Source organism: Misgurnus anguillicaudatus, chromosome 15 (assembly GCF_027580225.2).
Source record: "Misgurnus anguillicaudatus chromosome 15, ASM2758022v2, whole genome shotgun sequence".
In the NCBI taxonomy this organism is placed as follows: Eukaryota; Metazoa; Chordata; class Actinopteri; order Cypriniformes; family Cobitidae; genus Misgurnus; species Misgurnus anguillicaudatus.
The window spans coordinates 16,762,834-16,777,305 of record NC_073351.2 but is presented as its reverse complement, the minus strand read 5'-3'; the positions used below and the strand labels follow the sequence as shown (position 1 = coordinate 16,777,305).

Genomic DNA, 14,472 nt, shown 5'->3' with positions numbered 1-14,472 from the left:
TAATTCATTATGGCAAAAGTTGAACACCTGATCAACAACCATAACCTTTGAAATCACTAAACATTTAATGTGAAATTATTTTCTCCCCCAGTTGCTGTGAAATATTACCACTGCTCGCCAGAGTTCTGGTCTAATAGTGTCAAAAAAAAAAAAAGTGTGCCCAGAGACTCTCTTGGTGTCACTAAAACTTTGCTTCTTTTGCTTGCTGGTGTTTGTAGGCCAACCTTCACTGTGGTCATGTTTCAACAGGCCACATTTGGGATTAGTCTCGTCCTGTGCATCTTCTGCATTCTGGTCAAAACCAGTACCATAGACCTGGATTCTGAGCTCTTATGAAATGGTTTGGACCCAGCCAGCCCATACGAAAATTAACCATGGTAATCAATGCACCCAAAAAACATGGTTACTACACTTTTACCACAATAAAACCATGGTTAATTTTTGTAAGGGAGCAAAGTGTACACCTGTGTACGTGTGATTATCTGTGCCTCGTGGCTTACCATCAGTCCACCTTCACCGTAATTATGGAATCTGGGGGTCAAAGGTCATCCTTGAGTGCACAGTGGGGTCAGTTGCAGGAGTTGCCTGTTTTGGGCTACATTGCTTTTTTAGTTTCTCTCTGCTTATTGTTGGACTTCTTTGCCCGGAAACTTCCAGATTTTTTTTCAGTTTTAATGAGGGAAAGTGTGTTACATTCAGTATGCTCATATTTTGTGTTGTGTGGGCTGAATTTGTGCAGCAAATGTCAGCTCACCACGGAAGTACATTGTAGCTGTGGAGATTTATGCTATTTTGGCCTTGTTTTGGACTTTTGGTTTGTATATTTGTTCCTCAGTGCTATATCATTTTACGCAAGAAAACAACACCAAGAAGTTTCATGGGAAAAATGTAATGGTATTTGTGAGCATCGAACTGTTATTCTGTATTTCTTCGCAACAAAGCTTTTCTGAGTCACAGTTTGTTAATATCATTTATTTATTTTAACAAAAACATGGAACTATAATGAAATAATTTATGATTCAATAAAGTTAACAACAAATACATAATGATCTCTGTCCAGACAGTCAGCTGTTTCATATACAGTACTGTGCAAAAGTCTTAGGCCACTATTAACAGCTTTGTTGTTTTAGCAAAGTTTCAATCTCCATCCATATTTATTATTCACTCTTTTTATTAAGATACAAACAGAAATACAAAATTAAAAACAAAACAATTTTCACTATATAATTGCAAAAACAAATTTAATGGTGCATGGTGGCCTAAGACTTTTGCACAGTAGTGTATATATATATATATCAAAGGATATACAGTAAATGAAAACAATCTCTTAGTATCAAACTTTAAAATGAATAGACAATATATGCCTTAAACTGTCTCCAAAGGGGCTGAATGAAAAATTATACATTAACTTAATTTTGGTAATACATCAATTAGATGTGAAATGATACAATAGCATTAACTTGATACAACTTAATAAAAGATACGTTTACTTTACTGTTATACAACAATTAACAAATTTAACATATGAATGGAAAACAACAGGCATTCTTAAAGTCACTGATCACATGACATATGTGTACTGTAAGTCATGACAAAGTTGACAGAAATGTATCAAGAATACTTTAGCGTGTTTACAAGTAGGGCTTCAAAGAGGCATAACAGGTAGCATGCAAACCTATTTCTTCTCTGTGCCTCTTCCCATTATGGCTTTTTTAGTGTTTCTTTCTGGATGTAAGAGGATGATGTAGCATTTGGGTGCAAATATTGCCACCAGTAATCCAAAACTGGAAGCTAAAATGGCAAAAATCTCCACAGCCACTGCATATTTCCCTGGTGAGCTGACATAAGCTGGAACAAATGCAATCCATACAGCACAAAAGATCAACATACTAAAAGTAATGAACTTTGCTTCATTAAAACTATCTGGAAGATTTCTTGCTAGAAAAGCTAACATGAAGCTCACAGCTGCCAGAAACCCAATGTAGCCCAGCAGCACAGCGAATCCAGCCACTGAACCAACAGCACATTCATAAACTATTTTAGACCTGATATATACGCTATTTTTATAAGGTGTTGGAGAAGCCGTTGTAAGCCAGACCGCACATATCACCACCTGAAGGGCAGTTAAGACCAAAACTGTGCATCTTTGTTGAGCTGCGCCGAACCATTTCATTGCACTTTTACCTTCTGGTCGAGATGACTTAAACACGGCTATTACCACCATAGTCTTGACCAGAATGCTGGAGACGCACAAAACAAAGCTAATGCCAAACACAGCATGTCTTAACTGACACGTCCACAACTGTGGTCGGCCAATAAACAGCAGCACACACAGGAAACACAGTTTGAGTGACAGCAGCAGCAGGAAGCTGAGCTCTGAATTATTGGCGCGCACTATAGGAGTGTTGCGGTGATGAGCAAAAATGATCATGACAACAGCACAGAAGCAGGTGCCGAGCAGAGAAGCAGTGGTCAGCGAGATGCCCAGAGGTTCCTCATAGGACAGAAACTCCACTTCTTTAGGAATACAGTGATTTTTTTCTGGATTGGACCAAAACTCATCTGGACACAATGTGCACTCATTTGCATCTGTGAGCAGAAAAAAAATCAATTATATTCCTTTCAAAAATGCAAACAGCATTTTTTATTGGTTAACCATTATCTTTTCACCTGTTGTATTAGAAATCTCTCCATCTGCACATGGCAGGCAGTCAAAACAGCAGACAGGAAGGCCTTTCCTCCTGGCTCGTCTGGTGCCTGTTGGGCAGCTCTCACTACACACAGACCGTGGAGGCTGTCAGGGACATCAACTGTTATCATTCATTAATGGTGTTTCTTAAATATCTTATCATTTAGAGGGTAGGTTTAGGAAATAGTAAATAAAATAGATTTGCAATATTTGTTTGTGTACAGTATTGAATGTGGAAATTTACAACAATATTATGTTATTTACTTTATGTTCACCAAATTTCCAGTATAATGCATCTTCATCCAGTGTGAGCACCTTTCCTGTTGCCGCCCCTTCATCCACCACACCGACTGTACGGACAATGATTGACCCATCAGAGCTCGGCTGCCAGTTCATCACATCATAGATGGCCAGAGCATCTCCATTCTTATCAAATGACACATGATCCCCAAATCCTGTGGTGAAGTTTACTTTCTGTAGGTAATGGACCAGCTGTACATTTTGCAGACAGGATGAGTGTTACATGCATATCTAAACCACATATTTTGTACATGCAAATTTTGAATCTGCTTACCTGCCAGGGCTGCAGGTTTGTTATGTCAGCACAGGTGTTGTCACTGAATGGTCCTCTCCCCTCCTCACACTGCATCAGGTCATGAAGTGCATGTGCCAGGGCATAAACTGCTTTGTACACATTATAGGCGGGCCTGAGCCCTGAAACATCAGTGTATATTGTGTCTGTGCTGCGTAGATCTTCCTCACCTGTGCACACTTTTTTAAATGGCTCTTTATCGAAATGTATACCCTCTTTTTCAAAACTGCAATCAAACATGTTCTCCCAGAAAATCCTCAACATATTATTTCTTGGATCAGTACTGGGGCGGACACGTAGCAGGAACTCATAAAGTCCCTTGATCTCTCCACGTCGGATGGCGATACCCAGCGTGCCTCCCAGAAACGGCAGGAAACGTGGAGTGTGAAATACAGGAGAGGTGGCCCAAGCTTCACTTGCAATCCACTGTACATCTGTCATGTTCTGTAAAGCTACCTCATCCATCAAAGGCATCAGATAGGTTGAAGTAGAAAAAACAACCACCACTTTAGCTGTAGAGGTCTGAATCACTTTTACTATGCGCTGAATATCTCTGCGGTTGTTATCACGTGGCAGGATTTCAGAAAAAGCAACACAACCACCAAACAGCTGCACTTCTTTGTTTAAAGACTGAGCAGCATAGATGCCATAATCATCATCACTATAGAGAAGACCAACCCAGGTCCATCCAAAATGTCTCAAGATCTGAATCATAGCTTGAACCTGGAAGGCATCACTGGGAATAGTTCTGAAGAAGGAGGGATATTTTTTCCTGTCACTCAAACAGGAGCAGGTGGCATAGTGGCTAACCTAATGAGGGTACAAATGAGATGGAAAGATAGAAGAAGATCATCAACAAATATTGTGATTGTTTTTATAATATATATATTCAAAAATCTTTACACACAGAGAACTAAAAAGATTGGTTATATTCTTATATATATTGCATGTAAATATTATATCTTTGTGTATGTTTGTGTGTATTTTTTACTTTTTTCATCCCATCTTACTATAGGTACACGAAACAGCCCCAGCACACTGGATATAGCAATAGAAGGAGTAGAACCTGGATCCCCCACAATTCCTATTACTGGTGGTGGTCCGGTGCAATCAACATCAGACAAAGACTCCTGTGTCCCACTAACAAGTGCTATGGCAGCCCGGAACGCCATTTCCAACATCACACAGTTGTCATAAAGATGATAACCAAGAGTGATGTTTGGCAGCAGGTTGGGATTCTTGTTGATTTCATCTATAGCAAAAATCATAGTCTGTGCCTGCTGAAAACTTTCCACATCAAATCTAGAAAAAAGACAAATATTGTTTAAGTTCCATTAAATTAACAGCACTTAGCAGACATGTGACAAGTAAAACAATTTTTTTAACACATTTAAGTTTACAATCTTGAGAACAATTCATATAGGCACTTTTTTATACTTAAAAATAAAATAAAATAAAATAAATGCATCTGTATATTTTTTTTCATCCAGTTTGGTCACACACTCACTTCTCACAGTATGGTGGTTCTGGCTCAGATCTAAAGTTCAGCTCTGGGAACACTGTGAAAAAGTGAACCTCAAACAAGCCTCCAAGTATCAGATCTCCATCTTGGTACACCCCATTCAGTTTGAAGCGTCCCTGGAGCTGACAGGTACCTGAGCCAGTGAGCAAAGCTGAAGAGATACACTTAGAGAAAAACAACAGACACATATACAGAGTGATCAACATCTCTTTCTCTCTGTTTGGCCCACTCACCCAGTTGGCTCAAAAATGTATGATGAATTTTGTATGGGGTGTTGCTTTAAAAGAAACAGGCGGTGCCAAGTGGACATTCCTGGAAATAAGACGTCACTCTGTGTCCTTCATTTTCTCTTTAATAAACTAGTTTAAGGGATGTTCTTGTCAGTGTCCTTTGCTGATTGAGGTTATTTGTATGTTTTATTAAAGACAAACTTTTAAAAAGAAATAAAGCACAAGGAGAAACAGTACTGATGTAATAATGAATATTTTATATATGTATGATAAACAACAGCTCGGGAGATTTATTAATGAGACAACTGGGTATTTTCTTTGTTGTCTCAATAAATATTATGTATGTTTTGTCTTGGACAGTTTTTTATCAGCATGTCCTCTAGGTGTCAGTCATGCACTTCCCCGTGTTGCTAAGAAAATGCAACCTGGAAGTATTGCGGTATTGCACACACAGTAAAAGATTATAACAATATGATACTATGATGTAGACTATTGGAAGGCCGTGAAACTTTTTTCCGTTAATAATCGTTTAGATCTTATATTTGAGTTTCACGATACACGATTTACATACACGATAAAAAAAAAAAGCGGTACACAATACACACTGATATTTGATTGGTTGACAAGTGTTGGGGTCTCGTGAGTTCGTTTCTGGAGAGAGGCTCGCGCAGTTTTTAGTCAGGACTCAGGAGGTCATCGCACTATTTCTGGTAAGCTAAACCGAGGCAAAAACGGTTGAAGTATGTCTTATGATATAAAATTGTTCTACAAAAAAGTACTACATTTAAACTGTACGGAAAACATTAACTTAAATATGTGGCAATCGGCGTATTTGTATTATGTTATTACTAGCAAGACTCGTTTTTTTAGCTAGTTAACTTTAGCTTGTTAAATTACAACGGCACACGTCTATTCGGTTTATTAAAAAAATCTTTGTGTCAAATCGTTGTCTTAACATAATGTGATTTTCCTAATTTAACGTTTATTTGGAGTTTGACTGTCCATGAGAAAATCCACGTGTAAAGCAAGCGTTTTTAAAGTGAAGTTCAAAATGTAAGGTTACAAGTTTGAAGTTTGCTGTATTTTTTTGTAAATCACCAATGGTTTCAACTTAAACTGAAGAGTAATGTTTTTTTTCTTTCTTTTTTTCTGAAGAGTAATGTTACCTACCTACATCTTGAATGACTGGAGTAAATTAACAGGAAATTTCAAATTTTGTGACGCTTTTGTGATAAGGGTCATTTTTTCCCAATTGTTCCAGATTTGTACATCATCTGAAAAGATAAGCTTTCCATTGATGTACGATTTGTTAGGATAGGGCAATATTTGGCCGATATAATCTGAGTGTGCACAAAAAGAAAAATATCCAGAAAAACGCCTTTAAAATTGTCCAAATTGAGTCCCTAGCAACACATATTTCTAATAATAATTTTTAAAAATATATTTATGGTAGGAAATTTACTAGTGATGCACCGATGTATCGGCCACCGATCGGCAATAGCACGAGACAGGCCGATACCGATTGTTTATTAATTAACTGCATAAAGAAATCCATTATATGTAAAAAAATATGAGTTAATGTTGTTAATAAAATAAATGCTGAATAGCAAAAACCACCTTTGAAGGTTGTCATGCTGTCATATTATATTTGTTTTAATTTGTGCCTCTCTTATTATGTTGGTCAGTTGAATGTTAATTAGATCCAATCCATGTTCAGTAAAAATAATTTGATGCAGAAATAAACTAGCTAATAGACCAACTGTATAGTATTGTATACAAGTGTTTAATATTGGTATCCGCATCGGTATCGGCCAGAAGTTGTCTGTTTAAATCGGAATCGGTATCGGCCCAAAAAAATCCTATCGGTGCATCCCTAAAATTTACTAATTATGTTTATAGAACATGATCTTAATTTCCTAATGATTTTTGACATTAAAAATAAATAATTTTGACCACTACACTACCCATACTACTTATGACTATGACGCTGTCTATACTACCCCAGCTTAAGCCTTTTTTTGTGATTTACTGTGTACTACATAAATCATCCTACAGTACACAATGTAAAGAACATTCTGTGAATATTTATAATTTGAATTAATATCTTTAATTTAAATAAGTAAGGTCAGGTCAAAGATTGAAATCAAATAGAAATCACTGAAAAAAACATGATGCTTCTTAATTACTTATTCATTTAACTGACGCTTTTATCCAAAGCGACTTACAATTGCTATGTCAGAGGTCGCACACCTCTGGAGCAACTAGGGGTTAAGTGTCTTGCTCAGGGCCACAATGGTGTGTCACAGTGGATTCGAATTCGGGTCTCTCACACCAAAGACGTGTCTTATCCACAGCACCATCACCACCCCTTATGATCTCATAGTAAGGCTATGAGACTTTAGCTTGGATTGCACAGAGAGGGTCACATAATGTATTTCTGAAGAAAGTGTTGAGGGGGATAATCGGATATTAAAAATATATATCTCAAAAATGTTGCAATAACAAATTCCGGACTATATGTCGCTCCAGAGTATAAGTCGCATCAGTGAAAAATTGCGTCATGAAGAGGAAAAACATATATAAGTCGCACTGGACTATAAGTCACATTTATTTAGAAAATACACAGAACAGCACGCTGAATAGGTGTCCTTACATGTTAACGTAACATTAAAAGTTATTCAGCTAACACAATAGCATACGGAACATTCCTGGGAGGCTGAATAGGCTAAATTAAAATAACAAGCCAACGACAATAAAGTTCACCAAGCTCCCGAACTCATTCCACATCACGGATTCCTTTGAATTACATAACTACAGGAGCAGCATATAGCGGACTATTGCGGCTGTAGACTTAAAGCGTAACTAAACCCCTGGTCAGAGCCTGACTCCGCCCACTGGCAATATTTGAAAAATACAAGAAAAGTGGGCAGATCCCAACGGAGATAGAGGGGACGAACTAAGCTCATACCAAGTGTGTGGTGAGATCGTAACAAGGGCGTGGTGAGCTTGAACCTGCTTACGTCACGAGTAATTTTTTGGACCCAACATCCAATAGGAAAATTCAACTGCAGTAGCCACCGTTCAACCTGAGGGCAGCACTCAGACGTTTTTACACCATATATTGCAGTATTGAAACACTTTATATCCAAATGTCAAAAAACTTACTAAAATCAATGAAAAGCACTAATAAAGCATAATTTTTACAGATCATTTACTTAAAAAAGTTGGATTAGGGTTTAGTTACTCGTTAAGGTCTTAGGGTCTTAGGGTGTTTCACATATGTTGGTGCGCACCGTGGTGCGTCCTCGGAGCGCACAATAATACATTGTATCATTTTTCAGTTAGTGCGGTCCGTGTTCACATTTTTTTTTTTACTGTACTCGAAATGCCGCACCGTACACCACGTGACAACGGTCAGCCCTGCCATTGGTCTCTGACAGCTCTTACCGTCTCATGACCACGGATGTGGAGATAAACAATGCACGTCTTTGCGAAGTTTCTTTGCTTTAACGCGAAATTGCGTAGCTGTTCTATTAAAGCCTTTCTCACGGAGCAGTTTGCTAAAAAGCCCATAATGTCACTATTTGTGTGTGGAGGACAGCTATGCATTTATAAAATCATCAGCTCAAACGTAAAGGAGACAGCGAATCTCTGCAACGGACCAGGACTGGATTGTTTGTTGTTAACCCACAATATAACACCAGGATCACGTCACAACAGAAGCCCAGTGGCTCAAACATGTGGAGAACTTCCTGTATTTGGTTCGGCCCGAGGTCCAGCAGTGTTCACACCACAGGTGGGTCGCCCCAGAGTTCGGCGACAGCCGCTCCGAGACCACCTGTTTAGAGCGGTCTCGGAGCGGTCGTTTAGTGCGCACCCGAGTGCGGCTGTTGTGTTCACACTGACCCAAACGAACCGTACTCGGAGCGACACGTCATTTGGGCCGACCTAAACAGTGTATATGTGAAAAAACCCTTAGTTCATGTTAGTAAGTATTAGTCAGAGTTAATTTTGACATATAAATTGCACCTGACTATAAAGGGGGTCGCACACTGGACGCGCAGCTCAGGGCCGCGTCGAGTTGCGTCTAGGACAACTCGGAGGTATCGTACACCGTATGTGCAAATTAAATTGTGCGAGCTTAGTCAGATAGCATCTACATCAAAATGCAAAATATACGGCAGCAGCCAATGTTAGTTGTTAATGATTTGGGACAAATATGATGTTATTTAATGTTAAACTATGTCAGTGGTACATTGTACATTCAGGACCTTTTTCAGCTTTTCTTTTGTTGTCAAGATAATTGTGCTGTTCACACACGCAGTGGCGTTCTGTTATTTTACCAGTAAGACATCATTCACACATCAGTATCAAAATACCGGTAAATTCGTTGAGAAAGCGGAAGTACCTGTAGCACGCGGCGAGCTCAGTGTTGTATTTGTAAACAATCCATGTCGTTCATATCCACGGTCCGTATTTTGTTGTTTTCACATTTGTGGTAAACAGTCGCGAAGTTGCTCATGACCAAGCAACATTGAAGGAGACGACGTCAAACCGAAAATGCGTTTTTAACAACAGTACTGTTTGCACTTTAGGCTTCACAGAGGGCGTGCTAAGGACTTCGGCAATTCGGCGGTCAGCTGTTTTTATCAACTTTGGTGAAGAAATGTGGACGTAAACTGCAGGTGTGGAAACGTCAGTAAACAGTGCGGGGGTAAACGCGTCATCTGTATTAAAACGCTATGATTGGCCCGAATCTGTCAGCACGGTCTGACGTCGTCCGTTCTAAATGCCGGTAATCCTATAATTTTCGTTCACACACAGCGCTTACCGGTAAATTACTGGTAATCTTACAACCTGTCTTACTGGTAAATTGGGAGCACTGATTTACCGGAAAGGTTCTGTTCACACATGATCTGTTAACTGCAATTTACCAGTAAATTACCAGTAAAGACTGTATGTGTGAAAGGGACTAATGTCATTTAAATGGAGAGGAAGTTAGTTTAACATTACACAATGGATGTGTCTCAAAATGTAGTGATAAACCCACATAGATCTTGTACAATATGCACACTATATGCAATTGGGATTATTATAGTTATGATTATAATTAGATATCCCATTTTGGAGAAAAGACAGAATCACATGTGTCATAGGACTTCTTGAATTTTAAAGCTGATAATATTACTTCCTCACAATTTACTGTAGTGATATATTATATTACATAACTCAAAGGCATTCATTTCAAAAGTATTTCTCAGGAATTACTTTTTTATTTGTTCTGATGAACAATTGTGCTAATGTATTTATTAAATTAAGCATACATTACATTTAAAGCCACTGATACAGTTTTATTATGTACACTGTGATTTATATATTAATATCTATAGTCATATAAATAATCAGACTTTGCAAAGCTTTGGCTTATTTGTTTACAAAGGTAGAAATATACCCAATGTTGTGTCATATAGTATATGATTATCATACTATTTCTTTTCAGTGCCTCTTCCCATTAAGGCTTTTTTAGTGTTTCTTTCTGGATGTAAGAGGATGATGTAGCACTTTGGGGCAAATATTGCCACCAGTAATCCAAAACTGGAAGCCAAAATGGCAAAAATCTCCACAGCCACTGCATATTTCCCTGGTGAGCTGACATAAGCGGGAACAAACGCAATCCATACAGCACAAAAGATCAACATACTAAAAGTAATGAACTTTGCTTCATTAAAACTATCTGGAAGATTTCTTGCTAGAAAAGCTAACATGAAGCTTACAGCTGCCAAAAACCCAATGTAGCCCAGCAGCACAGCGAATCCAGCCACTGAACCAACAGCACATTCATAAACGATTTTGGAGCTGACATACTGACTGTTCTTATGAGGTGTTGGAGATGCAGTTGACAGCCAGACAACACATATTGCCACTTGGAGGGCAGTTAGGACCAAAACGGTACCTCTTTGTTGGGCTGCTCCGAACCATTTCATAGCACCTTTACCCTCTGGTCGAGATGACTTAAACACGGCTATTACCACCATAGTCTTGACCAGAATGCTGGAGACGCACAAAACAAAGCTAATGCCAAACACAGCATGTCTTAACTGACACGTCCACAACTGTGGTCGGCCAATAAACAGCAGCACACACAGGAAACACAGTTTGAGTGACAGCAGCAGCAGGAAGCTGAGCTCTGAATTATTGGCGCGCACTATAGGAGTGTTGCGGTGATGAGCAAAAATGATCATGACAACAGCACAGAAGCAGGTGCCGAGCAGAGAAGCAGTGGTCAGGGAGATGCCCAGAGGTTCCTCATAGGACAAAAACTCCACTTCTTTAGGGATACAGAGATTTCTTTCTGCATTAGACCAAAACTCTTCTGGACACAATGTGCACTCATTTGCATCTAGGAGAAACAGAATAAAAAATAATTTTATTTTTTAATTTATACATTTAAAAAAGTTTTAAATAGGGTATTCATTTTTTCACCTGTTGTATTAGAAATTTCTCCATCTCCACATGGCAGGCAGTCAAAACAGCAGACAGGAAGGCCTTTCCTCCTGGCTCGTCTTGTGCCTGGTGGGCAGCTCTCACTGCACACAGACTGTGGAGGCTAATGAATGGATCATGAAAACAGTAATTTGAGTGCTTGTATGCATCTGTAAAATACAAACTCTGAGTAGATTTAAATTATGTTGAAAGCCATATCAATGTACATTTTCAGTTGTTTAAAGATTGAAACTAAAATACATTTTTAATTACTTTTCTTGTCTCAAAGTTCCAGTATAATGCATCTTCATCCAGTGTGAGCACTTTTCCTGTTGCCGCCCCTTCATCCACCACACCGACTGTGCGGACAATGATTGACCCATCAGCGCTCGGCTGCCAGTTCATCACATCATAGATGGCCAGAGCATCTCCATTCTTATCAAATGACACATGATCCCCAAAACCTGTGGTGAAGTTCACCTTCTGTAGGTAGTGAAGCAGCTGTACAGTTTGTACAGTTGATTAAATGTAATCTAAATGAACATGTAGCACATCTTTAGTTTATTTCTGTGACTACATATTTGAACCTACCTGCCAGGGCTGCAGGCTTGTTATGTCAGCACAGGTCTTATCACTGAATGGTCCTCTACCCTCCTCACACTGCGTCAGATCATGAAGTGCATATGCCAGGGCATAAACTGATTTATACACATTATATGAGGCCCTCAGTTGTGATACATCAGTGTATGCTGTGTTTGTGCTGCTCAGATCCTCTTGCCCTGTACAAATGTTTTTTCCTGTACTGTCTCCAGCCTCAAATTTGCACCTGAACATGTTCTCCCAAAAGATTCTCACCATATTGTTTCTTGGATCATTGCCAGGATGAAGGTGCAGCAGAAAGTCACAAAGTCCCTGGATTTCTCCACGCCTGATGGCGATGCCCAGTGTTCCCCCAAGGAAAGGCAGAAGACGCTGTGTTTGAAATACAGGAGAGGTGGCCCAAGCTTCACTTGCAATCCACTGCTTCCCTGTCACATTTTGCAATGCCACCTCATCCATTAAAGGTAACACATATGTTGATGTGGCAAACACCACCACAACTTTAGCTGTAGAGGTCTGAATCACATTTACTATGCGCTGAATATCTCTACGGTTGTTATCAAGAGGCAGAATTTCAGAAAATGCAACACAACCTTCAAACAGCTGCACTTCTTGGTGGAAGGACTGAGCAGCGTAGATGCCATAATCATCATCACTATAGAGAAGACCAACCCAGGTCCATCCAAAATATCTCAGGATCTTAATCATAGCTTGAACCTGGAACGCATCACTGGGGATAGTTCTGAAAAAAGAGGGATATTTCTTCCTGTCACTCAAACAGGAGCAGGTGGCAAAATAGCTAACCTAATGAGAAAGAGAAAAAAGATGGAAAGTGTTATACCAATTGTGTTTAAACTTTTTTTGTAAAACAATAGATTTATCATGTTTGCACACATTTCTGATATTATGACAAAAATATGTGTACAGAAAAAAAGTGAAAAGCATAGAAAATAATATCCCATCTTACTATAGGTACACGAAACAGCCCCAGCACACTGGAAATAGCAATGGAAGGAGTGGAATTTGAGTCCCCCACAATTCCAATCACTGGTGGTGGTCCGGTGCAATTAAGATTGAAGAAGGACCTTTGTGTTCCACTAACAAGTGCTATGGCAGCTCGGAACGCCATTCCCAACATAACACAGTTGTCATAAAGATGATAACCAAGAGTGATGTTTGGCAGGAAATTGGGATTCCTATTGATCTCATCTATAGCAAAGATCATAGTCTGTGCCTGCTGGAAGCTTGACATATCAAATCTAGAAAACAGACAGTACCAAACCAAAATAAGTTTGTAATTAGACATCATTTGAGAAAACAAATATTTGCAGCTAACACTTAACTTAAAGGCTTCATGTAACAATATTTTTAAAATAATTGTTTTTCTGAGCTATATAACCACAATTTTTTCTTCTTGTCTTAGTGTGGCATGGCTGTCTGGATGCACACTCACTCCTCACAGTATGGTGGTTCCGGTTCAGTTCTGAAACTCAGCTCTGGGAACACAGCAAGAAAGTGAACTTCAAACAAGCCTCCAAGTATAAGATCCCCATCCTGGTACATCCCATTTAACTTAAAGTGTCCTTGAAGCTGACAGGTATCAGAATGTAGAGTTGAAGCAGCAGAGATACAGTTCAATGTCAGATACAAGCAAATGTTTAGAGTGATCCACATCTCTGTCTGTCATTTACTCTCTCTATCTTTCTTACCCACTCACCCACTTAATTCTCTAATTTATGATGAAAATTGAGTGGGGTGTTACTTAAATAGAGCGGGCGGTGCCAAATAGGCATGGCTGGAAATTGGGACGTCACTCTGAATAACTAAACTGTCATTTTTAAATTAGCTAAAGGAAATGCAATATTGATGTTGCAGTTTGTTTTGGAATTGACCATTCAATTTATTTGTACCAAATGTGGCCAGATTCTTTGTTAAATATCCACTGTTGACGTTGTTGATCCGTGAATCTAATGTTATGGTGCAATTTCTAAAACCCATGTAAATTTCATATTGGGCTACATGTACCCCTGGCAAGCATTTTTGCATTTAAAAGACGTCTAATAGCCGTCGAGACAGAAACCATTTGATAGCCATACTCGGATGTCTAGGCTTAAACTAAGTAAAAATTGGGCGGTCAGTGAACATTTAAAAGATGTCTAACTATAAGTTACTTTGTCAAAAATGACAAACAAATTCAAGTTTATTTTGGATAGAAGTGGGTAACTCGTAGCCAGACTATAATGGGACTATAGTTAACCTAGGTATGTGTTAATATTAGCGGCATCTAGTGGTGAGATTGCAAATACCAATCCCAAAGCTCACCCCTCAATTTCAAAACGCATAAGGTAGCCGCCAC

The 14,472-nt window shown here is 38.9% G+C and overlaps 2 protein-coding genes and 1 long non-coding RNA gene across 3 annotated transcripts in view; 1 reads left to right on the top strand and 2 right to left on the bottom strand.

Moving 5' to 3' along the window:
• Positions 1-1,291: 1,291 nt before the first annotated feature.
• LOC129419466 (extracellular calcium-sensing receptor) lies at positions 1,292-5,009 on the bottom strand. Its single transcript, XM_055174606.2, has 6 exons — positions 4,789-5,009; positions 4,292-4,583; positions 3,264-4,091; positions 2,954-3,181; positions 2,671-2,794; positions 1,292-2,589 (listed from the first exon to the last, which is right to left on the bottom strand). The coding sequence occupies exons 1-6, from the start codon at positions 5,007-5,009 to the stop codon at positions 1,676-1,678; spliced, it is 2,607 nt and encodes an 868-aa protein (XP_055030581.2). The 3' UTR covers positions 1,292-1,675.
• Positions 5,010-10,293: 5,284 nt separating this feature from the next.
• LOC129419470 (extracellular calcium-sensing receptor-like) lies at positions 10,294-14,374 on the bottom strand. The gene is made up of 6 exons (XM_055174611.2): positions 13,570-14,374; positions 13,084-13,375; positions 12,108-12,920; positions 11,790-12,017; positions 11,517-11,640; positions 10,294-11,433 (listed from the first exon to the last, which is right to left on the bottom strand). Exons 1-6 carry the CDS (start codon positions 13,788-13,790, stop codon positions 10,520-10,522), a joined length of 2,592 nt encoding a protein of 863 aa, XP_055030586.2. The 5' UTR covers positions 13,791-14,374; the 3' UTR covers positions 10,294-10,519.
• LOC129419475 (uncharacterized) overlaps positions 12,444-14,472 on the top strand; it is a 34,921-nt gene continuing 32,892 nt past the window's right edge. The window contains exons 1-2 of the long non-coding RNA XR_012357694.1: positions 12,444-12,580; positions 13,540-13,673. This is a non-coding gene — a long non-coding RNA (uncharacterized lncRNA). The remainder of the gene's footprint in view (positions 12,581-13,539; positions 13,674-14,472) is intronic.

What these genes read in the sequence shown, in the direction of transcription:
- LOC129419466 (XM_055174606.2), bottom strand. Translation starts at nt 5,009, where the DNA reads ATGTTGATCACTCTGTATATGTGTCTGTTGTTTTTCTCTAAGTGTATC. An exon ending in GGAAATTTGGTGAACATAAA is followed by an intron (nt 2,795 to 2,953) that starts GTAAATAACATA and finishes TGTCCCTGACAG; the next exon opens with CCTCCACGGTCTGTGTGTAG. An exon ending in AGAGATTTCTAATACAACAG is followed by an intron (nt 2,590 to 2,670) that starts GTGAAAAGATAA and finishes TTCTGCTCACAG; the next exon opens with ATGCAAATGAGTGCACATTG.
- LOC129419470 (XM_055174611.2), bottom strand. Translation starts at nt 13,790, where the DNA reads ATGTGGATCACTCTAAACATTTGCTTGTATCTGACATTGAACTGTATC. An exon ending in GGAACTTTGAGACAAGAAAA is followed by an intron (nt 11,641 to 11,789) that starts GTAATTAAAAAT and finishes TCCATTCATTAG; the next exon opens with CCTCCACAGTCTGTGTGCAG. An exon ending in AGAAATTTCTAATACAACAG is followed by an intron (nt 11,434 to 11,516) that starts GTGAAAAAATGA and finishes TGTTTCTCCTAG; the next exon opens with ATGCAAATGAGTGCACATTG.